We start from the raw sequence: 26,038 nt of genomic DNA, 5'->3' as shown, positions 1-26,038 counted from the left end.
CCCCTAGCCAGGAACTAGTCTTAACGCTGGAGCCAACAGCTTCCCCCGACTCCAAAGGCGGGCTCCCGGACCATGACCCTGGAGAAGGCACTTCTGCTGCACTCTTCTAATCGCCATTGTCTGGCTGTGCAAAATTGGCCACTGGGTGAGTTGCCTCAACCTCCTACCCCGCCATAAATGTCTTCCCCTTACTCTCACAGATATTGTGGAGCGCACAATAAGCAGCAATTACAATTGGAATACTGGTTGTGCTGAGATCTAAACGAGTCAATAAACTGTGCCAGCATGCTTTCAAAGGTCCAAAAGCACATCCTGCACTTGCTCAGCCTATAGTTGAACTTACTTACTACCTTACTACTGTCCAGGGTGCCTGTGTATGGCTTCATGAGCCATGGCATTAAGGGGTAGGCTGAGTCCCTGAGGATAACTATAGGCATTTCAACATCCCCAACAATAATGTTCTGGTCTGGGAAGTCCCTTCCTGCAGCTGTTCAAACAGACCAGAGTTCCTGAAGATGCGAGCGTCATGCACTTTTCCCAGCCATCCCACGTTGAGGTCGGTGAAATATCCCTTGTGATCCACCAGTGCTTGCAGCACCATGGAAAAGTACCCCTTGTGGTTTACGTACTGGCCGCCCCGGTGTTTCGGAGCTACGATAGGGATATGCGTTCCATCTATTGCCCCGCCGCAGTTAGGGAACCGCAGGGCATTAAAGCCATCCACAATGGCACATTTCCCAAAGTCACTACCCTTGATAGCAGCTGGTCAATGATTGTGTTGGCTACTTGCAGCACAGCAGCCCCCACAGTAGATTTGCCCACTCCAAAGTGATTCCCAACTGACCGGTCGCTGCTGGGCGTTGCAAGCTTCCACAGGGCTATGGCCACTCGTTTCTCAACTGTGAGGGCTGCTCTCATTTTGGCTTCAGCGCAGGGGACAGCAAGTCACAAAGTTCCATGAAAGTGGCCTTATGCATAGGAAAGTTTCGCAGCCACTGGGAATCATCCCATACCTGCAACACTATGCGGTCCCACCAGTCTGTGTTTGTTTCCCGGCCCCAGAATTGGCGTTCCATGGCACGAACCTGGCCCAATGCCACCATGATCTCCCAATTGCCACATGCCATGCTTCTAGGAACGTCTGTGTCCATGTCCGCATCAGTATAGTAATCGCGCGGCCATTGCTTCCTCACCCGGTTTTGCAGGTACTGCACACACTGCTGGATAATGCGCGAGGTATTTACAATGGTCAAAACTGCAGTGGAGATCTGAGCAGGCTCCATGCTTGCCGCGCTATGGCGCCTGCATGGGTAATCCTGGAAAAAGGGCGCGAAATGTAGGAGAGCAGAATGGCAGGGGAAGAGGTGCTGTTCGGTTCACGATAGCCAAAAAAAGGTGGGAAATGTTTGCCTTCTGTGGCTTTCACGGAGACGGGAGCCCAGGACAGGCAACATGGAGAAACTCGGTAGCGCAGAAAGAGTGGGAGAGCAGAATTGGCAGCAGAAGCTGTGCTGCTCGGTTCATGATGGCAGAGCAGAGTTGGCAGCGGAAGCAGTCAATGAGGAAGAGAAAGAGTAGATACTTATATAGATTACATAGAAAGATGAGAGGAAATGCGAGGTGGATTCCTAGTACCAGCAGAGAAGTGGTGCACCGTACTCCACCATCTGCTGAAAGCAGTATGGCATCTGCACGCCAAAAAGGCACGAAAGGATTGTCTGCTGTAGCTTTCACGGAGGGAGGAGCGACTGACGACACACCCAGAAACACCCGCAAGAATGTTTTTGCCCCATTATGCACTGGGAGCTTAATCCAAAATTCCAATGGGCGGCGCGGACTGCAGGAACTGTGGGATAGCTACCCACAGTGCACCACTCCGACATTCGATGCTAGCCTCGGTACTGTGGACACACTCTGCCGAATTCACGCGCTTTAGTGCAGACACACAAGATCGAATGTATAAAATCGCTTCCAAAAATTCGAATAGAATAATTTTGAAATAATTTTGTACTGTAGACGTACCCTAAGAGGTGTTAGATATAAATGGTGCCTGCTAGGAGTATTTTCCATTGGGATGCAGCCCAGCAATGAGAATCAAAACACAACACAAACTAGAAGTCTGAAGTACAAGCCTTTCCAGGCTACTACAGCCCTGGCAGAAAACATGGAGATTACTTAAACATTTAACCCCAAGATTACTTCAAAGTTTGCCCTCAATAACGAGACTGCCATGGTGCCTACTGTGGAATCCACTGGTGAGAATTCTATTTCTATGGGAATGGCTGTGACCTTTACCCAGGAAAACACGACTGTATTTTCTTTCTGTAGGTTAACAAAGTCAGATTAGGACATTTTATAGACTGCTTTAGCAAGTCTTCCCAGACACTTGGTTTTTGCAGGAATTTCCTATTTGGGCCTAATGGCATCCTCGAGAGATTTAGCATGCAAGGGGACCCTGCATTCTGATTTGGATCCTGAAGGGAAGAAATTCATAGCAGCCTCTTCCCTTTTCTTTACACTCATTTCCCCTTCTCCTGTTTTGCAGGATTGTCCAAGGGAAGAACTAATCCCACAACTCTTCTGAGAATTATCTCAAATATTCTAGAGCAAAGAGTTTGACTTAAGTCTCTTCTTTCTGGACCATGGCTTCTGACTAAAACAGATAGCCATCCTCTAAGAAGAAGAAAAGAAGTTTTCCAGATTTTTCCTCAATGTTTTGATATTCCATGCTTCACAGCTTTAGGCTCATGACACTAGAGAGTGGGGAGACAGCTTAGAAAGGAAAGTGGGACTATAAAACTCCTTAGAGAAGATGCAGTACAGAGAGGTTAATTGTGTTTTGCGCCTTTTCTAGCTGGATTATTATGCTTTGATTTTGGCAGCTCTTCCAATTAAAGGGAAAGAGAAGGACATAAGAATGGCCCTAATGGGTCAGACCAATGGTACTTCCTTTTATTTTAAACTTACTGCCTATTAATTTCAATGACCCCTTCTTCATTTGTTTTGGGAAGGGGTAAATATCACTTCCTTGTTCACTTTCCCCGCACCATTCATGATTGCACAGACCTCTATAATATCCTCCCTCTTAGTTGTCTCTTTTCTAAACTGAACAGTCCCAGTCTTTTTAATCTCTCATCAAACAGAAGCTATTCCATATCCCTAACTATTGTTGTTGCCCTTTTCTGTACTTTTTCCAACTCCACATTTTCTGAGATGGGTGACAAGAACTGCATGCAGCATTCAACCTGTGAGTATATCATGGATTTATATGATATTATGGCAGTATGATATTTTCTGTCTTATTATCTATCCCTTTCCTAATGGTTCATAACATTGTTAACCTTTTTGACTGCCACTACACATTGAGCAGATGTTTGCAGAGAATTATCCATGGTGACTCCAAGATATCTTTCTTGAACAGTGACAGCTAATTTAGAACTCATCATTTTGTATGTATAGTTGAGATTATGTTTTCTAATGTGCACTACTTTGTATTTATCAACACTGAATTTCATCTGCCAACATTCATCTGCCTTTATGCACTTCACCTGAGCTGACTGCTCTGAGGCAAGACAACCTTGCGCCAATCTAGCAAAAAGTGGCCTTGTGAGATACGTAGTTTCTTTAGCCTCAGAATATGGACCTAGTGTCTGATCACAGGAAGTGTAGGGCTCCATCCACACATTCCATAATATGGAAAGAAGAAAGGCAGATTGTTCCTTTCTACTTTCTCTATTTTTGCCCATCAAGAAGTGTTGAAGGGGGAGTAGTTGTTGCAGTGCCTAACTGAAAGAAAAGGTGTGAAAAAAGCCCACAGATAAACCTGAAGCCTGGCTGCAGAGCTCTGAAAGGACTTGATCACTTTTACATGCATCAGTTTTTGCTCTGCAGCAAATACATCTGGAAAAGCTTCCCTTAAACTGAAGAGGGTGAACAAAACTGATGGGATCTTCAGTGCCTGGGCCACTCCCATTCTGCTAGAGACTGACAGGTCTGGTCATTCCACTCTTAAGCCATGGCAGACTGAAGACCTATTAAGGATCTGTAGCCCTTTCTATCTAGAAGACAAATTACCTTTATCGACTAGGACTTTGTTTTCGTAACAGACTAGGACAAGAAAATGAAAAATGTAGAAACCAGTTTAAGACATTCAAAAAACAGGCTAAGAAAGTGAACAAGAGACACCTGAGAAGATGAGTTCATGTGAAGGATATGGAAGACAAATGCATATTTGGCTCACCTATCTACGAAAATCCAAGAATCTACTGATATTTAATCTCCTGAAACAAAGGAAGTGACAGAGACGACCAATCTTAAATAGCACTTTTTATCAGCTCCGGATTCTCCTTATCCTATATATAACTAATAGCTAAGGCTTTTTTCTGAAACAGGCAGCCTAGTACATAGCAGTGAGTACCAATGACACTGAGAACTCTGATTCAAGACATTTTCTGATTAAAAACAAAAGCTCCAAAACATCAGCAAGTCTTAATGGGAGACCAGCATCCTGTAAAGTTGACATTTCTTATGAGAACAACTACAGTCAGGTCATAAGTTGACATTTCTTGGCTTTTTACTTGTCAGTTCACACTACCCAAGGGATAAGTCTTTACATAAATATCCCCCATAGGTACTGAAAACAAAGTGTTTGACTATGACAACACTGTATATAGAGAGGTATAAAGAGAGGTATTCATAAGTAATTCGCCCTGCAGTAGCCTCTTTTTTTGGTACATGTACTCTAAGCCCAAGAGTAAATTGCACAGCAACACAACACTATTGCACAACACTATAACAACAACTGGATCAGCTAAAAGTGATTTTAAGAAAGAGAAATCAAGGGGAAGGGAGGATCGTTAGAGGTCAATGGAATGGATTCAGAATTCATCAACTCCCACTTTTCCTATCGACTTATATGTCCCTGGGCAATCTGCTTAACCTCTCTTTACCTCAGTCTTCACATATTTGAAATGAGAGCAATACCACCTACCTCAAAGGGGAGGTCTGAAGTTTACATGCTTGTAGAGCAATTTGAAATTGTTGTATAGATGATGCTATATAAATGGAGCATATTTTTAAAGTGCAGTTCCACTAAAAAAAGTTACTGTCTAAAAATGTCATCAATTTTCATGTTTTATTGGGTCTTATGATCAGGTGTGCACAATTAAAAACATTTTATTTTCAAAATAAGCTTTGCAAATTTAACCTAGAATATGAAACTGAATTTCTTCATTCTCACGAATCATTGCTGCTAATAAAAATTCTCCAGGCCAAATCCTAAATTATACCTATGCTAATTATGTTTACAGGTGTAAGTATCTAATGTAATCGTTGATTTTGTCATTATCCACAAAAATACGCTTTTTTAATCCTGCTATGCTCTTCACCTCAGTTGTCACTTCTGGCAATGAATTCCACAGATTTTGTGGGTTTTCTAAAAGTATTTTCTTTTGCCAGTCTTAAATTTGTTGTCTTTCAATATAATTGAATGTCCCCGTTATTACTGTCTTATTGGAGAGGGTAAGAAGGATTTACCTGCCCTATTCTCTTATTTATTTTATATACCTCTATCATGTGCCCCTGTATTATAGTCTCCTTTCTAATCTAAACTCCCCATATCTTTTCAATCTCATTTCACAAAGCAGTTTTTCCATGCCTCTAATCATTTTCTTAGCTCAGTAGCTGCACCATAGTTAAGGTTGTGATACACAGTTCAGTTTTAACATGAGCTTTTAATCTTTATTTTGTAACTATCTAATTGAAATAAAAAACAAAACAGAAAAATAGTCATTAGTCACTAACCTATTCTGTAACTGTTTTTCTTCAAGATGTGTTGCACATGTCCATTCCACTATAGGTTTGTGCACACCCAGTGCACTAGAAACAGAGATTTTTCCCTTAGCAGTACCTGTCAGGGCAGCACATGTGCCCTTAGCACTCTCCTACTGCTGTTCAATTATCTAAAGGACAGCACTGTCCCCAATCCTCTTCCGATCCTTCTTACCTGATAGAGATTCTGATATAAAGGGGAAGGAGCATGACACATGGAATGGGCATGGGTGACACATCTAAAAGAACAACAGTTACAGAATGGATTAATAACCATTTTTTCTTGTTTGAGGGATTGCATGTATCCATTACACTTCAGGTGACTCACAAGCAATTCAATCCAGCAGAGGGTTTCAGAGTCTACCTGAACAACGACTGTAGAACTACTTGTCCAAATTTTGCATCCCCTCTGATACAGCACAGTGACTTGTAAAAGTATGCACTAATGACCATGTTGCAGATTTGCAAATGTCCCTGAGAAATACCTCAGCCAGGAAAGCTGTGGAAGCTGCCTGGGCTCTTGTGGAGTTTGCAACCACCCTGCTTGGTGGAGGTGCTTTTGCAATGTCACATCACAGACTTATGCAGGAAGAAATCCAGGATGAAATCTTTTGCGTAGAGACCAGAAGGCCTTTTATCCTGTCTGCAACTGAAATACACAGCTGAGATGATCTAAATGATCCTGTTCTATCCAAGCAAAAAGACAGTGCTCTTCTGACATCAAGATCTGAAGTCTTTCTTCATCCTTATGAGAATTGGGTTTAAGGACAGCATGTCAGTAAGCATACTGCTTTATTGAGGTGGAACGCAGAGACCTTAGTAAGGAACATCTAGGAGGATATAATATACCTTGTCCTTATAAAGCACTGTGTAAGGAAGGTCCATGACCAATGCACACAATTCTGCCCCCCCCTTCTCAGATATAATGGCTGCCAAGAAAGCTACCTTCTTAGACAGATGCAGCAAACAACAGACAGCCATCAGTTCAAAGGGTGAACCTTACAACATTGCCAGTAGCAAACTCGAATCCACCAGGAAGGAGAAGTATTATCTATGATAAGGGGGTACAGCCTGTCCAAACTCTAAGAACCTGATTGACAGACTTAGAAGACACTCAGCAGCCCATCCCCAAGTGGTGAGTGAAATGCAGAGATAGATGCCAGGTAAACTCTAAATGAACTAGTTTCCCCCCAGGTCAGAGACCCCGTGGGTTTGGGGATGGGGTTTTTTTTTTTTTTTTGCCTTCCTCTTCAGCATGGGGCACAAATCATTTGCTGGTTTAAACTAGAGTAAATAGTGGATTCTCTGTAACTTGAAATCTGTAAATCATGATTTGAGGACTTCAGTAATTCAGCCAGAGATTATGGGTCTATTATAGGAGGAGATGAGTGAGGTTCTGTGGCCTGCAATACTCAATAGGCTGCCTGTAGGCCAAATGAGGCCCACCAAGGCTTCCTGTGTGGCCTGCAAGCTCACCTTAAAAAATGTTTATAATTAAATTCACGAACTGTGATGCGCTGCCTATCATTTGCCTATGACTTCTTAAAAAAGTAACTTAGTGACAGTACTTAATTTGTAATGAAAGAGGTGCTGTGGCACTGCCCTGGCATAAGTTAAGCACTGGCTGGGTGGCCGGAGAGCAGCAGCTGCTGGCCAGGCACCCAGCTCTGAAGGTAGTGCCATCACCAGCAGTAGCGCAGAAGTAGTAAGCATGGCAACACACCATACCATGCCACCCTTCCTTCTGCCCTGCTGCTGGCGGCGGTGCTGCCTTTAGAGCTGGGCAGCCAGAGAGCAGTGGCTGCTGGCCAGGAGCTGAGAGGTGCAGGGGCTATGAACTGTCATGCCTAGGAAGTGCCAGGGCTCAGCCCCGGCAAGCCCCAGCACAAATTAAGCACTGCTTACTGGATCTTGAGTTCTCGCGATGGTACCGGCTATGCTTGAGCTAGGACGCTACCTGTTTTTTCCATAAGTGATGGAAATGGAATAAAAAATGAATGCAAGTGGGAATAAATGTTGCAAAGTCGACAACGAAAGCCGAGCCTTTTAACCCAAACTGGACAGTGGATTTTTTTAGTATTATGCCACCTCATTTAAATGCAAAAGCTTTGTATTTAATATGCCAAATCACTGCACCCATCTACAAAGTCGTCAACATGAGGCGCCACTCTGAATCAACGCACAGTAACTTCAACGCGGCCCATCCTCCTGGCAATGTTGGAAAATGTGATGAAATTAAAAATCTGAAGTTTTTGTATCACACTTAAAACGTCATTCTCAGAACATCAGCGACTATAAAGGAAAAGCAATAATTGCTTTTCTTCGGATAATGCTGGTACTAGCTAAAAAGAAAAAGCCTTTCCTGGATGCTGAGCTTCTGAAGGAGTGCACCTTGGAAATGCTGGAGGAGCTTTTTGTCAGAGATAAAAACAAAGATGACATTGTGAACCATTTGAAGCAAGTTCCCTTGTCTGATTCCACAGTAGTGAGAAGATTGGAGGTAATTGTCAGCACTGCTTTCTGATTTAAAAAATGCCAAATGCATCTCTCTTGCAGTGGACAAATCAAGCGATTTAAGTGACACTGCCCATCTATCGCTGTTTGTTAGATTTTATGACAGTGAAATTTTTAAGGAAGAAGTTTAGTGCTTAATACTACTAGAAACCTACACTACAGGAGAGATCTTTTCTGAAAAGGTAAAAGGCTTTTTTGAAAAAAAATGGTTTTGATCTGCAGCAAGTAAACTTGCTTGTTACAGACTGAGGTCTCTCCATGACAGGGAAAGAGCAGGGCTTTGCTTCACATTTGGCAGTGATACACCCTTCATTAAATACACTGCACTGCACTGCAGTCACCAGACTGTCCTGTGTGGTAAGTTGTCTGAGGACTTGAAAAAAAAACAATGGGCATTGTGATGAGATTAGTGAATTACACATGCTCAACTTCTAGCTTGCAACATTGTCTTTTTAAACCTCTTTTACAAGACATTTCAGCCAAATACAGTGACCTGTTGCAGCACAACGACATTTGCTGGTTAAGCAGGGGGCGCTTGCTACAAAGGTTTTGTGCACTTAAAGAAATAATCAAATTTCTTTCAAACCACAAGAACATCAAGGCCTACGAGTTCCTGGGATTTACAAATGATGTCCCCTCTATGTCACAGGTAGCTTTTCTGTGTGACAAGCTTTAATTCCCTCAACTTGCAGCTCCAAAGCCATGCAAGCAATATCAGGGATCTGTTTGAAAAAGTGTGTGCCTTTCAGAGGAATCTTGAAATCTTTCAGGCAGTCTTAACAGGAAAGATGTTGCACATTTCCACACTGCATGTCATTGTGACAGATGCAACTTCAATGAAAATGATGCAAGAATTCCTAAACAATCTGATCGAAAATTTTAAAATGCAATTTGAGAATTTTAAAATTTCAGACGATTTGCTTCTATTTGTTCGTGATTCATTTCTTGTCTCTGCCAACAGACCTTGTCCTTCTGAAGCAAGGAACATTCTTGATTCAATTGATGAAGGTGCCTTTCAATTAGAAATGTTAAGGCTTCACAGCTCAGATATCTTGAAGGCAAAATTCAGAGAAGTAGAACTTTGTGATATCTGGATTCAATATCCTGACCAGTTTCAGAATAGCCAGAATCTAGCCATTTATCTTTAACAATGTTCAGATCAAAGTACCTCGGAGAATCTGGATTTTCTACCATGAACATTATAAAAAACAACATAGCAATCACCTGACAGATGAGCATCTTCACCAGTTCATGCATCCTGACCGCCTAAAAACCACTCTTCACAAAGCTTGCCAGAGATTGTCAATGTCACACCTCCCATTAGGGATTGCCACAAACACAGGTAATAATACTGATTTATAAACTACTTTAAGTACTAGTGTGTCTAACTTTTATGTTGCAATCAAGGTCTTTATTGGCAGCTGAAGTCGTGTATTTTTAATTTTATTTTTTTATTTTGTCAGCCTTCTGTGCAAATGGCTTGTCTATCATAAAATTCTCAAATCAGCCTGCAATAGATCTAATTGAGTATCACTGGACTAGATGATCACAAAGGTCTCTTCTGGCCTTAAAGTCTATGAATCTATATCTTAATATTTTATGTTCTGGTTTACTAAAGAATATCACATGAGCTCTTAAATTAAAGCCAGGGTCACACTGGTTATTCATATCATTGCAAAATGATACTATATATGCTGAAAATATGTTCTTAGATTCTGTATCACAGCAGAGGTGGCAAAATAGGTTTTCTGTCAGACAAGGGATGTTTATGCACCTTTGTCTGTCAAAATGTAAATTAAGTATTGTCTCATTCACAGTGGGTCTCCCATCACCCATCTAAGCTAAATGCAGAGGAAACATTTGCAAGAATTTAAGAAAAGATCTAACAGGTAGAGAGACACAGCAGGGAAGATAACTTTATTTTGAGAAACACTTCAAACGCTTTGCTGGACTATATTTAGGGGACAAAGATGACATTCTGCAGCTAGGAATTAAACAGGCAGTGTATTTACATTCATGAAAATGAGATCACAACCAGTTGTGGATGAAGATGCTGCAGAAGGCTTCTGAGGAGATAAAACTTCACTAGGTAGAAGGCTAACCTAATAAAGTTTAATCTCTAAAAAGCATGTTATGATTTTGTTTTATATGTAACTTTTTTCTCTATTATCCTTACTCACTACCTCTTGAATCTTTGATAATAAACTTCGTGTTTTCACCATAAATATAGCTCAGTGCTCTGATATTAAGAAAAGAGCTGATCCTGAGTTGAATCAGAGAAGCTGGCATATATACTGTTCCTTTGGGTACAGCAGACCTGGTATTTCTGAGAGTGTTCAGTGAAGAAATGGCTGGACACTACTGGAGAGCTCCTCAAAAGGACTCGGGGGCTGGGGTACACTGACTGTTAATCTGTATGGCAAAGTAAGGACTGTCATAGCCCAGAGGAGAGTGCTTGGCTGGCTAATAGGCTGGAGTTATCAGGGAACAGACACCCAGTTAACCACAAGCAAGTCTCCATCATGCTGCTGGTGGGGGGTGGGTACAAGGTGACCCTCAGTCCTGGGTACCCAGAGAACCTGTCACAGAGGATAGGCATAGAGCAGCTTCCCCTGTTGCAAGAGAGGGGAAGCATACATCAGGGAGCCTGGACCGTGACCTGTCCCGGAACAAAATACATGGTGAATCTGGGGTATGTATCATTTTTGGGTACCTGCTGAAAGCAAGAGCCTTGTGGAGCCCTTCCATGTTTTACCAGAAGCACTGGTAGGCGACATGGAAAGGAATGCTTACGTTTCCCCTTAACTTCTTATTTCTGTGCTTTTTAAGGTTTTGGTTGGATGGGATGCATCCTATAAAAATACCTTAGCTATGACTAAACAGCTGTTACTAAACAAGTTCTTGGTCGCCAATAGTATTTTGTATTTCCCTCATGACTACTTCATTTCTTTACCTGCCTTTGTAAGGTACTCTGTCTAAGGCTTTCAGAAAGCCCAAAAAAGTTATGCCACCCTGTCATAAATATAAAGGGAAGGGTAACCACCTTTCTGTATACAGTGCTATAAAATCCCTCCTGGGCACAGGCAAAACCCTTTCACCTGTAAAGGGTTAAGAAGCTAAGGTAACCTCGCTGGCACCTGACCCAAAATGACCAATGAGGGGACAAGATACTTTCAAATCTGGAGGGGCGGGGGGCGGGGAACAGAGGGTTCTGGCTGTCTGTGGGATGGTTTTGCCGGGAACAGATCAAGGATGCAAGCCTTCCAATTCCTGTAAAGTTAGTAAGTAATCTAGCTAGAAAATGCATTAGATTTTTTTGTTTGTTTGTTTAATGGCTTGTGACATTCGCTGTGCTGGAGGGAATGTCTATTCCTGTTTTTGTGTCTTTTTGTAACTTAAGGTTTTGCCTAGAGGGATTCTCTGTGTTTTGACTCTGATTACCCTGTAAAGTATTTACCATCCTGATTTTACAGAGGTGATTCTTTTACCTTTTCTTTAAATAAAATCCTTCTTTTAAGAACCTGCCTGATTGATTTTTCATTGTTCTGAAGATTCAAGGGTTTGGGTCTGTGTTCACCTGTACCAGTTGGTGAGGCTATTATTATCAAGCCTTTCCCAGGAAAGGGGGTGTAGGGCTTGGGGGGATATTTTGGGGGAAGACGTCTCCAAGTGGTCTCTTTCCCTGTTCTTTATTTAAAACGCTTGGTGGTGGCAGCATACTGTTCAAGGACAAGGCAAAGTTTGTACCTTGGGGAAGTTTTTAACCTAAGCTGGCAAGAATAAGCAGGTCCCCACATCTGTACCCTAGAGTTCAGAGTGGGGAAAGAACCTTGACACACCCTGTCCTCCTGTATCCGTATTTTACTTATATGTTTTAAAGGTTTCTAGTAGATTAGAAAGACATGATTTTCCTTTTCAGAAACTGCTGATTTACCCCCATCATGTGATCATATAGAAGTTCTATATTTTTATTTTTAGATATTTCAGCCAGTGTACTCATTACTGATCCTCTACGATCTACTTCTCTGAATCACCTCTAGTGCTTTTTTAAAAACATAGGTAAAACATTAGTTACTCTGCCTGGAAGCAGGGCTAGAAGACAGCAAATTTTAATTAGCGAAACCTTATTTTTGTTAGCAGCTTAGCCACTTCATTCTTAAATTCCTTTCAACCTTGGATGCATGCCACACAGTGGTAGTGACTTGTTGTTCTTTACTTTATCCATTTCAAAGAAGAACTACACTTTAAAGTGGTAGCGTATTTTAAAAAACTATTTTCCCTCATGTAACAACTGAAAATTTATAGATGTGGCACATGTAAGTTGCTATTAACAAAAGCCTTCAGATTTCTGGAACAGCTACAGTTTTAGATGCTTTATTCAGCTACCAGAAATGAATACTTTGTTCCCCCTAAGCACATCTCTTGTCAGATTATAGGGAATTCATTCCTACCAGAATAACATTTCAAAAACCTATTATCACTTTTGTTATTTTAAAAACTGTTTTAACCTAAGTTCAAAAATACAGAATGTGGATTATAAAATACTTAATAAAAAATGTTTTTAACCAACCTCGTATTGTAAGCTTGCTATATAACTGAGAGTTCATTTCCTTGTCTCGCTGGTAACGTCGAAATTCATCAACTGCCTCACGCACCATTGTGACAGCCAAAACAAATCCCTGTTCAAAACATAATGATATAACACATTTCCCAAAATGGAAAATATTTTTTAAAAAATACATAAAAAGGAACATGACAGTAGGAGAAAAATGTATATATGGAGTATTTCATCATTTTTGACAGCTCAGGGTTTTTTTAAACCTTTTCTGTCAATCTAATTCATCTTTACTGTAGAAACACAACTTGTGAAAACATTTTACAAACATAAGAACGGCCATGCTGGGTCAGACCAAAGGTCCATCTAGCCCAGTATCCAGTCTTCCGACAGTGGCCAGTGCCAGGTGCCCCAGAGGGAATGAACAGGTAATCATCAAGTGATCAATTCTCTGTCGCTCATTCCCAGCGTCTGGCAAGCTGAGGCTAGGGACACTATCTCTGCCCATCCTGGCTAACAGCCATTGATGGACCTATCCTCCATGAATTTATCTAGTTCTTTTTGAACCCTGTTATAGTCTTGGCCTTCACAACATCATCTGGCAAAGAGTTCCATAGGCTGACTCTGCATTGTGTGAAGTACAAGTATTGAACAATTTTCATTTCTTGGCATATTCCAGCAAATTACAAATGATATAAAACTTGAAATTTGCTGGAAAATAAATATATATGTGCGCACTAGAGGCAAAAATTTTAGATATAATTTGTATTTTAGAAGAAATTAACATCTTTCAAATAAGCCACTGCATTTATTTATACTATATATATATATGTATATCTGAGACAGCTTTTACAGTCCAAGAAGCGTTCCTCACACAGTGATTTTGGGGACCTATAGTTAGGGTTGCAAGGATTTTTATCAGTAAAGATCTGTAAATGTTGACTTCATCATATACACACACAAAACAAATACTTTCATCAATAATAACTGAAATATAGATAAACAGCATTTTTTGCAATTTGCCTGAGAACTTATAAGCATCTGATTTAAGGATATTTGTATATTTTGACATGTGATGCTGACAATTTGTGTTTTCACAGTTATGAAAGCTTTTAATCTTTTTGAATCTTGATGTCTACTGTCATTGAATTATTTTCTGCCCACCCATAATTTCCTGCAACTGAAAATTTAAATACACAAAAAAATTAAACATGTTTAAAAATAAACACTGATATTATCCATCAAAATTATGAAAAAATTAAAAACCAGATTCTGCCAAGCCTACCTATAGTAGTGATGGGGATAATCTCATCTTGCTTCTTTTAAAAAAAAAAAAAAGCTTATTGTCCTTTTTCTTACAAAGATAGGCAGAAAAGGGTGAACTGAAGTAAACAGATGGCTAAATTGGAAAATTTGTCACTAATTTTTCCAAATTAGTTCTGGCTATTCACAGTCCTCCAAACACTGAAACAGGGCTGACCCTTTAGGTTTTGTGAAACTCCTGACCACAGATCCTTCAATTCTGGGGAGTACCCCAATTCAATTCACAGCTATGAAGGGGTAGTGCCAAACCAGGCTCCTACAAGCAGCCAGTATAATCTCTGGAAACACAAAAGAGGGAAAGCTAAGTAACAAAAGGCAGAACAGTCTAGGGGACGAATCATGAGATGTATTTACATTTAGTACTTGGCACTTAGCTCAAATCCCTAACTTATCCCTATATTATCAAAACCTTATGTTTATGTTATTTAAACCTGACTTGCCAATTAGCACCCTAAATTAGTTATATGGCCTATGTCTCAAAAAAAAAAACACCCAAAAACAAACAAACACTGAAAAACTGAATTTCAACCTTTTTCTTCAGGTTCCCCCCCAAAACACACACACTCCTTTAGAAATGTACACACCTTATTAAGATTGACCAGTCATACTCTAAAAACGTCCCAGAGTCTTTTATGTAGTTGACAGGCTACATTGCTATCAAGCCATCTATGTAGAATTCTTTCCATACAGATTTCACTTTCAATTAATGCCCTAAGGAATTGGTGGGGGAAGGGGGTGCCACTATTATTCTGAATTTACGGACTGTTGCCATACCACATCATATTAATGTATTACTTTTTCTTTTTGGAAGCAATGTTTCATGCGAGATCATTTTACATAATCAAAATAAAACACTGTGTACCTGTAACAGAGAATTTGCTCGTAATACTTTCAAATGTACTCGTTTTAGCTCACCAAGGGCATTAAACTCCAAAGTAAAAAGATAGGGAGAAAAATTTAACCTTTCCTGCCTGTTAAGTACATTTTGTATGGACATGAAAGACAGACATTTCAGCTTGAATTTGAATTTTTCTGGAACTCTACATACTGTGTTATGACAATTCTTATTAGACCTCTTAAGAATATCATGACAAGTAGTCATTCTGTAAAATGAGAATGGGGAAAATCTGCTAAAGAAAGGTTTATATGTATAATTTTAAGATTATATACAGCTTCTGTTTACATCCAACCAATGTGATTGGTGAGGACATCAATGGAAGTTGCAAGAGCAAACAGAAGTCAATATATATAATACACCATCCTATTTGGTTTGTCAAGTGTGTACATCTTTAAGTGACCATGGCGATCTGTTAGATGATACAGAAAAAGTGACCTATTTGGATATTAAAAGGAAAAAAATAGCTATAGAAAATATTTTAACCGCCTAAGCATTATTTTCGAAACAATAGTAATAGTCTCTCTTTAGCAGTAAAGTTTACTGCAAGTGGGCCTTTCCTTAAAAAAACCAAAAACCAAAACCAACACTACCCAAAAGACCTGATATAGAAAACTTCTGTGTCTTACCAGTCAAGTGTGTTTGTCTAACTGTGTCAGACAGTCTTCACAGTGAGGTATTCCCCATTTCATACCAGCCTGGAGGCATACTGTATCTTCAAGCTCAGACTTATGTCTGCCACTCAGGAAGAACCCTCCGGACAAAAGTTTCCAAAGATCAAAAATATTTACTGTATAAATATTAAGAGGGGCAAATCAACGCGAACCACTTGCAGGAAAACTAATAAGAAATGTAAGGGTTTCCAAGAGGAATATGCTCTCCCCTTTTCAAATTACTTAACAAGCGAGCAATAGCCACACAAAATTCTGAACATATTGTAATCCCTCAGGAAAGGATCAGATTATCTGACATGGAGAGTCCTAAAAAGAAAATTCACAGGTAAGGCAAATTTTCCCTTCTCTGGCCCCTCCACGGCAGACTGTCTTCATGTACAAAGCAGTTAATCATCCTTAGGGAGGGAAGATTCAATTGAACTATGCAGAAGTTGGAAAAGGAATTTAAGAAGGCACCCCATTTACCAACTCTACATCTGCAGATAAGAAGACAATTTTATGATATTTTGAGAAGTGCAAATAGACCACCACATGGTGGCCTTATAGATCTCAGTGTAAGATGTGAGTGATCACACAATTTATTATTTTATTATTATTGTACCAGGAGCCCCAAACATGCACCAGGACCCCATTGTGCTAGGCACTATACAAACAGAACAGATGACTAGTAATGTGCTTGAAAGGGGTTGTACTTGAGGGTTCAAATGCCTCTGCTTTTATTTCCTTGATGACCCTGCTCACATCCAACTTATGCCCTTCCAATTCCTTATGATGTTTGGATTCAGACAGAGGACAATACTTCTTCCTATAATATGCTGAAGATTATGGTGACCGTGAAGGCCTGGTCAGTTTGAAGAATTAACATGCCTTGATAGAATATGTATAACTGAGATTCCATAGAGCCCATGCCAAGCTCCAAAAACATCCCTGACTGAGGTGGTGGTAAATAAGCAAGATAGTTTCAGTGAGAAGAGGTGGAGTAATACTGACTGTATAACGGTTAGAAAAGTGGTTTTATAACTACCTGCAGCACACATTGCAAGATCATGACAGGAATTGGCACATTACTGGAGGATTAATTAAAGAGGTAGTCCTGAGGAATCTGATGTGATGGTGATCAGAGATTCTCCTTACTTCCTTACAGTGCAATATTTGCAATTGCAGCCTTGTCTTGCCGAAGACCAAGGTCAGACCAACTTATAAAAACTCCAATTTTGTTTACCTGATTTTGCCCTGGTGTATGTCTTGTAATACCAACATCTGGACCTCATTAAAGCAATTAATAAGGGCCATTTGCAAGTTTCCTCTGAACTATCAGAGGATATTTCATGTTCTTAGAATATAAGTGACTATAGTTTATTCCACTCAGCATCTAAAGTGATAGTTTAAGCAGCACTGGATTTTAGTGTAGAGTAGAGTCTCTGCCGTAGTATATTCTTTTGACTCTGGATCTTGGCAAAGGTTCATTTCATCCAGAATTGGGTCTGAACCTGAGGATCATTGAAAAGGTGACAGAATCACTATGGCCTGTTCCTTTTGCAGTCTTTTTTGCCATCTTCACCCTCAATGGTTTTGATGGAGAGAGAAGGCATAAAGGAAACGTTAGTGTCACTTTGAAGACATGGGGTCTACTTCTAGAAGTCCCTTCTTCACATAGTACCTGTTGGTTTTCCAGGCCGATCTGGACATAAGATTAATCAGTGGGCTTTCAACCGGACTTGAGATACTTGGAAAGGATAACCAGTCCAGATTCCTTTCCCTTGGTTCTAAGTGCATCGTGCTGAACCAATTGACCCTGACTTTTCTTCTCCTTTAACATGTAAAATCCTGAGGGACAGAATGAAAGCTTCTGCTCAGGACATGATCAAGACTGCTTCCTTGAGCAATCCCTAAAGTCTTCATATCAGCTTATTAAGGAGCAGTTTCTGAAACGTCATCTGCTGGAAACAGAGAAGTAGCCTACTGGTCACAGCTCTAAACAGTTTAGACTCTCCTCCTCATGTGTTGCTTACATCACACCCACTGTGTCTCACATGAGTATAGATGTGCTTCCCTTTCCTGGAGCCTGGTAATCTACACAGATGACTAACTATGTAGATGTTGAACAGTCTTAAGGATGAATTTAACAAGAGATGCTAATATTAGCTCCAGCCCAAGATATTTATATACTTATCTGCAGCAACTGCAGGCTGGAAGTGAAGCAATAACTGTGCAAGGTATCCATGTACGAGACCAGCAAACTAAGGAGCTGAATCAGGGATTTTAGTTTAGTAGAGATGTACCAACATGTAACAAATCAGAGTCTTCTCCTGTCTCTCTTCTGAAATAAACATTGTCTTGAACAGTGACTAGACAGCTCTGATACTGAGTTTAAAAGGTTGCAAATGCTTCTTCCCCTTGTTCACTTAAAGCCTTATTCCTGAAGAAAGAGCACCAGATGCTAAGTCCAGCATAACAGTGACCTGTGAAGGAATCCTGGTGAGGTCACCCAGGTAAGAATAGATGGATCTCTCTTTCTCTTCAAGGAAGAGGTGACTAGGGTGTTTGTGAATATCTGTGTGGAAACGGAATCTAAAATGTATTGGAAATGTTTTTCATTGTAGCAAAATCTAAAGATTCTCTTGTGATCAGAATGAATATAATCCCCTGGAGATCTACTCGGAATATGAAAACATGGGAGGATAAATGTTGTTACACTTGATTTCAGTATTTACCTCTGAAATTCATTTATGACCTTACTGAGAAAGACCTGAAGTGCCAGCATGTCACTGCTTCAGTTTGATAGCACTGAGGATCTGGTGCACTTTTGAAAATGTCCATTCTGTAAGAAACTAGCTCCATTATTAAAGTGTGTAGGAGATCAACTATTACATTCTTCATATTCTGATACTATAAAAAGATTTGTTGATGATGATGTTGGTTTGCTTTTATTTTATTTGAACTTTGTGTCCCAGGGACGAGTGAGACACAGTTCTATTGAATCTACTTTTCTGAATAGCTCAAACACTGATTTTCCCAAGATGTTAGCCTTCCACATGGAGGCCATTCTGAAGTTCCCCCTCTTAGAGAAGTAGGATCCTCAGAATTAGGGAAAACCAAAGCTAATAAGAACTGTTCACATTCAGCAGTTTCCCAAGGAAACCCAGTCAGAGTCTTCCAACTCTCAGAAATGACTGCAGTGGTCTCTTTCTAATGTATCTTCTCAACACTGGAGGAACATCAATTTCAAAGGGAATGCCAATGAAGTAACATACTCTGGAGTCTCTCACTAGACAGAAGACCTTTATTTTCCCTTCTTTTCATCCATGTCCTGGCCTCAATGACTGCTCTGTATCTTTACTCCCCAAAGAGCCTATCAACTGAAGATTTATAAGATTGACATTAGATGATGACTATGAAACACATTTCCATATGAAGAGCTACTTCATGGGCCACTGTTATAAACTCTACAATGTAGCGTAAACCTTAGTCAGTTTAAGCATTGGTCCCAACAGGAATTACTAGGAAAATCTACATACGAGGCACGGGGTTGTTAAAAAGGCCTTCCAGTAGAGACTAGTCCAGCATAATCTGTGGTCACAGCCAATATTGCCAGGGTTGAAGTCAATGTATCCAAGTTGTGTCTGAATGATGATCCTATTCTCCTCTTGTCAGTTCCTAGCAAAGGAGTACTCCCAAGGAGTACTACTTCATATGGTACAGCTGCGTCCCCTTGACTAACAAGGCTATAGCAGGCTCTGCCTTACGGAAGAGCAATGAAGCCTTTTAGTGTATGTGAAATTTATGAATTTGCATGTTAGGACATTTTGCCTTAATAGAGAAAAAATACTCCTCCTAACCACACCCTTATACTGGATGAAGAGGCATTACAGGACTCTCTCAAGTTAACAAAAATTTGTGTGTTTTCCTCCAAAAAACACAGAAGCGTGCAAAGACAGATCCCCTACCCTATGCATCCTTAATTCTGGGAAGTCCAGATGAGTGAGTGCTTTATCTTCATCCAAGCCCTGACTTAGAGATTTCCCCTCACCTTTGGAGAATATTTGAAAACTGACTCGAGAGGTTTTTAAGACATCAACGGGAGCTTTGAAGGTAATGGAATAAGCTAATTTACAGGAAAACTGAATTTTTGTGCTGCTCCTTTAAAAGCTTGCTGAGAGGCCTTCTCCTTTATTGGTCCCTGGGCCAAATCCCTGAGGAAACACGGGGGAGAGTTACAATAGAGACTTAAAAGTGAAAGATGAGAGGCATGTTCCCTACAAGTTTCCCAAAGGAAAAGAGCAGCCATTTTTTAATCTCCTGTGGGACCCATGTAGGCTAGAAGGGGAGAGAAGACATTCTCATCCTCCAGGGAATGGAATTTGAATCATTTGAACATCCTGCCCACTGCTACTTGGTTCTGGATGAGTGGAGTCTAGTCTCAGAATGGAGCTTTCCTGAAGCCTGTTCAACCATCTTGATATGAGCTTTGCTTACACACAAACTGCAAGCAGAGTTCCCTTGCAGCCTTCTCAACTGCCTCAACATAGACCTTGCCTACACCCCAACTGGCAGCTTCATCTTTGCCCCCAGTAACCTAACGAGGGGATTAACAATGGGGACATTTCTGGCATTCAGTCTTCCCTTGCTGCTTGCCTTAGGCTACATCTGCACTACAAATCAGGGGAGTGATTCTCAGTTCGCATAAACGTACTCACAATAGCTTGATAAGAGTTAGTGCAAGTATAAAAAGTAGCATAACCATGGTAGCACAGGCAACAGCAGCACGGCTTCGGGGTGCTGAGTACAAACCCACCTGAATCCCGTGGGTACATACTCAAAACAGCTGCCGCTGCCCACGCTACCATGGGTACACTGCTATTCATACTCGCTCTAGCTCTCTCTGAGCTACCACGAGTATGCGTACACGAGCTGGGAGTCATACCCGGAGGCCGTAATGTAGCTGTACCCTGAGGATATCCTGTATCCTGAGGGAGATGCCACCCACTAAATCCTCCTTAGAAACCTCTTTTTTTTTTTTTTTTGGGGGGGGGGGGGGGGGGGGAGGGGAAGGTGTGGGGTGGATTGTATCAGTTACAAGGAGAATAACCTTGAAGACAGTGAAGAAATAGAGACAAATGTAGTTATTTTTTAAGATCTTGTGAAGCGTCCTGCTACAAAAGGAGACCTTGATTCTGCCATCTGTATAGTTTGGAGGAAGAGAATTCTGGATAGTTCTTCTTGAGGGGCAGTCCTGAGTGAAAGAGCCAAAGATCTTACCTGCCTCCATTTACTTTGGAGACAGAAAATGGTGAAGATTATCGGATATGCAAGGGATGGAAGAATTTAAACTTCTCACTGTGCCCTCTCATACAGATGAAAGCTACAGAACATCGGAAAATACTATACATATCCATTTTGCAGTCAGTGTTTGATAAAGTCAGAAACAAAATTAGTTAATGTACCAAATGTTCTGTACTAAAACTGATATTTTTGTTTCACATTTCAGTAGCTACCACCAGCTAGATAGGGAGTACTAACAATTTAGATAAGGAAGTAATTCACACAGGAGCTGCAGAGCTCCTGGGGAGCAAGAAATACTTTTGGGAACATCTGCCCATAATAGTTTAAACAAACAACTGAGCACCCTGCCAGCGCCACCTCCCCCCCGCATATTAGAACATAAGCATCTAAAATAATTTTTAAATTTTATAAATAAAATTCTAAAATCAAAAGCAGACTAATACTAAAACCTGTCTTATATCAGCTTTTTGTTTACCAGAGGAGCCCAGTAGGTGTACAGGTAGCCTATTTTCAGTGCAGGTACAAACTGTGAGCAGGAAACGATGAGAAAATAGAGATTCAAGAAAAACTTGAACTGTTCATATAAAACCTAAAATGAAAAACAAAAGAAAAACAGAAAAAATTACTTAAAATTTTATTTCAGAAACGTACATGAAAAAAATGTTACTTTTTCCATAAGTATAACTTCATTATACTGCATGTTTAATAAACTTAGTTCATTATCACTTTTTATAGGAACCATTACGTACAGAGAAAATCATTTTAAATTACTTGAATACAACCCATAAACAGCAGCAATCACAGGCATAACGATCACTGAATTTTCAAGATATACTAGAAATTATTGAAAATAATACATCTCCATCTATCTAATCTGGATTAAATTACTGTAAAATGGTTTGCCCTGGAATTAACTCCAACTATCTGCAGTCTGCCCTACAGCAACAACATTCAAAAATCAATTATGATTAAGGTATTTTAGTGTTTGTGGTCCAAACTTGGATTTTTAAAGACAGTAGTTTCTTTTTCCTCATGGTATCAATACAAAACAAAATTAAGGTTGTCTGGGTGACCTAATTTTGCATATCAGTAACTCCACAGTCCCAACACAGGGAGTATGTCAGCATCCTAACTGAAACAATACTGTGCTCCAACAAGCCGCAGTAGGCAGAAAAGCTTCTGGGAATAGTTATTAGCTACTATAGGGTACAGTAGACCTGAGGTTGCTGATTTATGCTGGGAACTGAACTAGTGAGCATGAACATGGTGTTCAGCCACCTTTATTCCCTCTTTTCAGGTTCCATCTCCAAGCAAATATCTTCATAGGCAGTGGAAAGAAATTACATGAGAAAAAGACTGTCCAGGGGAGTCATGAGGGCATGAAAATTTTATGAGACACTTTTTGGCCTTGTGTAAATGTAACAAGATGACCATAAAGTAAAATGTAGAAGTTTTAATATTTAGGTCCATATTTATTACAATATACATGGTAAAACACAGGTTCTCATGAGAAAATATATCAAAGCAATATTTTGAGTGTTTTTGTTTTATTTTGTTTTTTGCTTTGCTAAGTCAAAGTAAAACACTGATAATATCTTGCTCAGTAAATTAGTCCAAATATATTTATTTTCAGTATGAAACTAATAAACTATACTCATATTTGCCAGTGGTGGGAGTGCAAACCGTAAAATTACAACTAAGGGCCAGATGCACTACAACATTATGGAAGTTTCAACAGAAGTCATTCAATAAGTACAACATTTATTATTAACTTATGAATACTATTAATGCTTACAGAGAGCAGTTACATAAATTATTTACAGTACTGTACAGTGCTGTAATTGTTAAAATGATAAATAGCTATGCTGGAGTGATGTGTTTATGTTCATAATAAAACATTTTCCTTTGATGTCTAAAATGTTTGAGTTATTTCACAAATTAATCTCGGCAGGGTGATTAGCTTTTTTCTCCTCACCAGTGGTTTATTTAAAGTGCCAGTTAGCATAAATTAACCGTTAAAAAACTGACACTCTTCTTTAAAAAAAATCAAAATAGGATTCCTACTGTGCAATTATAAAACATTTTCAAAGTATCATATCTTCTTAGGAAAAGAACCTGAACCGTGCTATCTCCCTCAACAGGTAACAGCAAATTATGGCTCACCTTTACAGGCATCAGGAACATGCCTTGTGACACACGTATTTTTAACCACAACAATCAATAGCTTACCGTATACTTAATGAACTTTGTGACCCTTATGAAAGTATACACTGCGTAACCAATCTGAGTATTTAATAATTTAAGCCAAGGAAGAAAACATTGGATTGATTCAATAAAGATGAGAATATTTATCTGCTTGAGATAGTTGACATCTTATTACCCTGACAAATGATCGGTCTTAATTATGGTGCCATTACATTTTTTGACTTTTAATAAAGAGACATATTAGATATCAAGCATTTGCCAGCTACTGGATGAATGTGGTTAGAGGTATAGGCTCAATGCTCAAAATAAAACAGGTATGATTACTTAAATTCAAAGGACAAAACATTTCTATATTGAAACCTACAAGACAATTTGTTAATACAAAAAAAGACTCCATACAAACGAAAAATGTATCAGTAAAAATTTATATGAAATATCAAAAATGCATGCTATCATGATTTATCATTTAGTCACTGAAACATCTCTCCTCAAAAGTTATATTTTCAGCAGAACTGATAAAAAAAATTTAAAAATCCAAAAAACAATGGAACAGCTATCCAAAACATTTGTAAAGTCAATTTGTAATTTATGCAAAGAATGGAGGCAAAGAATTCACTTAAATCAACTCTGTTAAATAACAAGAAAAATAAAAAAGCCACACTGTGACATTTGTTTTTAAATAAAATGGAAAACATTCCAGTCTGCAACAAACTGTACTTAAAAGTTGAATTCAATGCATAAAAGAATTCTGCACTTTAAAACCATAATATGTAAAAACAGATCTGAAAAGACAGCACATTAATTTTAAACTAGGTCTTGTTAACATTGTCCTTAAAATAATTTAAGAGCAACCAAGTCCTGTTATTTAAATGGAAAATTTTTGACTATTTTATTTATAGTTATTGTATTTTCTTATACGCACTCACTGCTGTTAAAGACTTCTGCATAAGAGCATGAACCTTCAACTATTTATTCCCCATTTAAAGTCAAACCTCTGTGACAAAATAATCATTTCCACACAATCAGCTGTGATAACACAGAGAGGATTATAACTTCTAGTGAGGAATAAAGAAATGCAAAAGAACATTTATCCCTGAATTTTTAGAGACAGCATGGAATTCTAGCTACATGACTCATTGAATTACATGCAAATTGCACTTCTATAATCTGTGCCCCTTTGAAAATACAGTGAGATTAGAAACAAAAAGTCTTACTCTCATATAAGGGTCATCACTAATAAGGAGAATGAGAAATTAAATACAGAACGCATGAAGTAGATAAGAATATCTATTTCTTCAGACTTTTTTTTTTTTTTTTAAAGGTACCATAAGGGGCATAAACTAAGCACACTTTCAAGTAATCATTAGTAGCCTTACCCCAGGTATAAATGTAAAGATATTGTATTTTTGATTTTTTATAGCATTTCTTGGATATTTTTCTTCACATTTTTCAGGACATCCCAGCCAGACCGTACGAGCTTTTAGCTCTTTCTTTCTTCTGCAAATGTTTATGAGCCAGTCACAGCAACTGTAAAGAACAAGAAATATTTGGTTTAATTTTTAAAAAGCTATTCTATGCATTATGGGCAATATTTTCAAACCTGGAAATCTGAAGTTAGGAGAATGTATTTAGGCCCTCAGGTTTGAAATTTTGGCCTATGTCTATATCATAAATAAAGTGTTGATTGTTTCAATATCTAGTGCAGGTGTAGAGTATTTCTAACACTTAGCCTTACCTGTAAAAATTATGTGTTGCTGCTATCACCTTCTTAACAGGCTTTTCAAGATAAATCTGTTTGTTCTGTTACTCACCTTCCCTCAGAAAAATGAACTCTAAATTTTGATTTTTAAAAACTGATTTTTGCTGTTATTGAAATACAGCTTAGTTACTGTCTCTGCTGAGATTTTTACTCATATTCATGCTGCTAGACATATTCCTTAAAAAAATATTTTCATTAAAGTCTAAATGTGACAGATCATATGAGCCGAGCTATGAATAAGTAGGGCTCACTGCTAGCAGATTTAGAAGTCCAACTGACTGATGAACCCAGGCTTTTTGTTTCGTTTAGAAACCAGACTAAATTAAGCAAAAATGGTAGCTTTGTGTATCCGAAGTACAACCATAAAAAACAGGGCTTTTCCAGATGGCATTCTCCTCTTCTTCTAATGGCAGCCACCCTCAACTCTTCAGAGGGCAGTAATTTTTTAGTGTGCTGGAGTAATTACTTCACCACAGCTGTCTCAAACCTAATAACTGCATTAATTAAGTGAAGGGATTTTTAGGGTGTGACTTTCCTTCATTCAGTCTCAGCTCTCTCCCTGCCAACTGCTGGCTATGTTCCATACTAGCCAACTTCTAACCTGGAATACAACATATTCCCACACAAAAAAACTGCATTAAAATGGAGTTAAATTACTGATATGTACTCTCAAGGATAAAACACATTACAGGTATGTTGTAGTACGATATTCAGTTTTATGGCTACATCTAAAAGAAACTCTAACCTGTTAAAGTAGGCATGCACAGTAAGGCACCTAAACAACCTTAACTCTGCCTTGTAATGATGGTATGCAATAACCAGATGATTACAATCAAGACATTTTAGTGTTTGCTTTCCCAGATTAGATTAACCTAATTTTTAAAACATTTTTTTCACCTCATGGTATTTCTAACAAGGCAGGGGGTCAAGGTTACTTGTGTGCCTTTCTGGATTTCTTTTAAGGTCTTGTCTTTATGACTAGTTAGTGCACAGCGAGCTGG

At 39.3% G+C, this 26,038-nt stretch overlaps 1 protein-coding gene across 5 annotated transcripts in view; it reads right to left on the bottom strand.

Moving 5' to 3' along the window:
• Nucleotides 1-26,038, bottom strand: part of ATP9B (ATPase phospholipid transporting 9B (putative)) — a 282,270-nt gene that overhangs the window by 217,620 nt on the left and 38,612 nt on the right. For 4 of the 5 annotated variants that reach the window (XM_037892984.2, XM_043540007.1, XM_037892983.2 and 1 more), the window contains exons 3-5: nucleotides 24,655-24,805; nucleotides 21,549-21,662; nucleotides 12,914-13,022 (exon numbers count right to left, since the gene is read on the bottom strand). In XM_037892984.2, the coding sequence (XP_037748912.1) occupies nucleotides 12,914-13,022; nucleotides 21,549-21,662; nucleotides 24,655-24,805 (374 nt within the window). Of the gene's footprint in view, nucleotides 1-12,913; nucleotides 13,023-15,745; nucleotides 15,875-21,548; nucleotides 21,663-24,654; nucleotides 24,806-26,038 lie in introns of those variants that run through there. The other variant, XM_037892986.2, reaches the window with a different exon arrangement.

This window comes from Chelonia mydas, chromosome 2 (genome assembly GCF_015237465.2).
Source record: "Chelonia mydas isolate rCheMyd1 chromosome 2, rCheMyd1.pri.v2, whole genome shotgun sequence".
NCBI lineage: Eukaryota > Metazoa > Chordata > Testudines > Cheloniidae > Chelonia > Chelonia mydas.
Note: the sequence above shows the minus strand (reverse complement) of the source record. Positions and strands in the feature narration are given on the sequence as shown.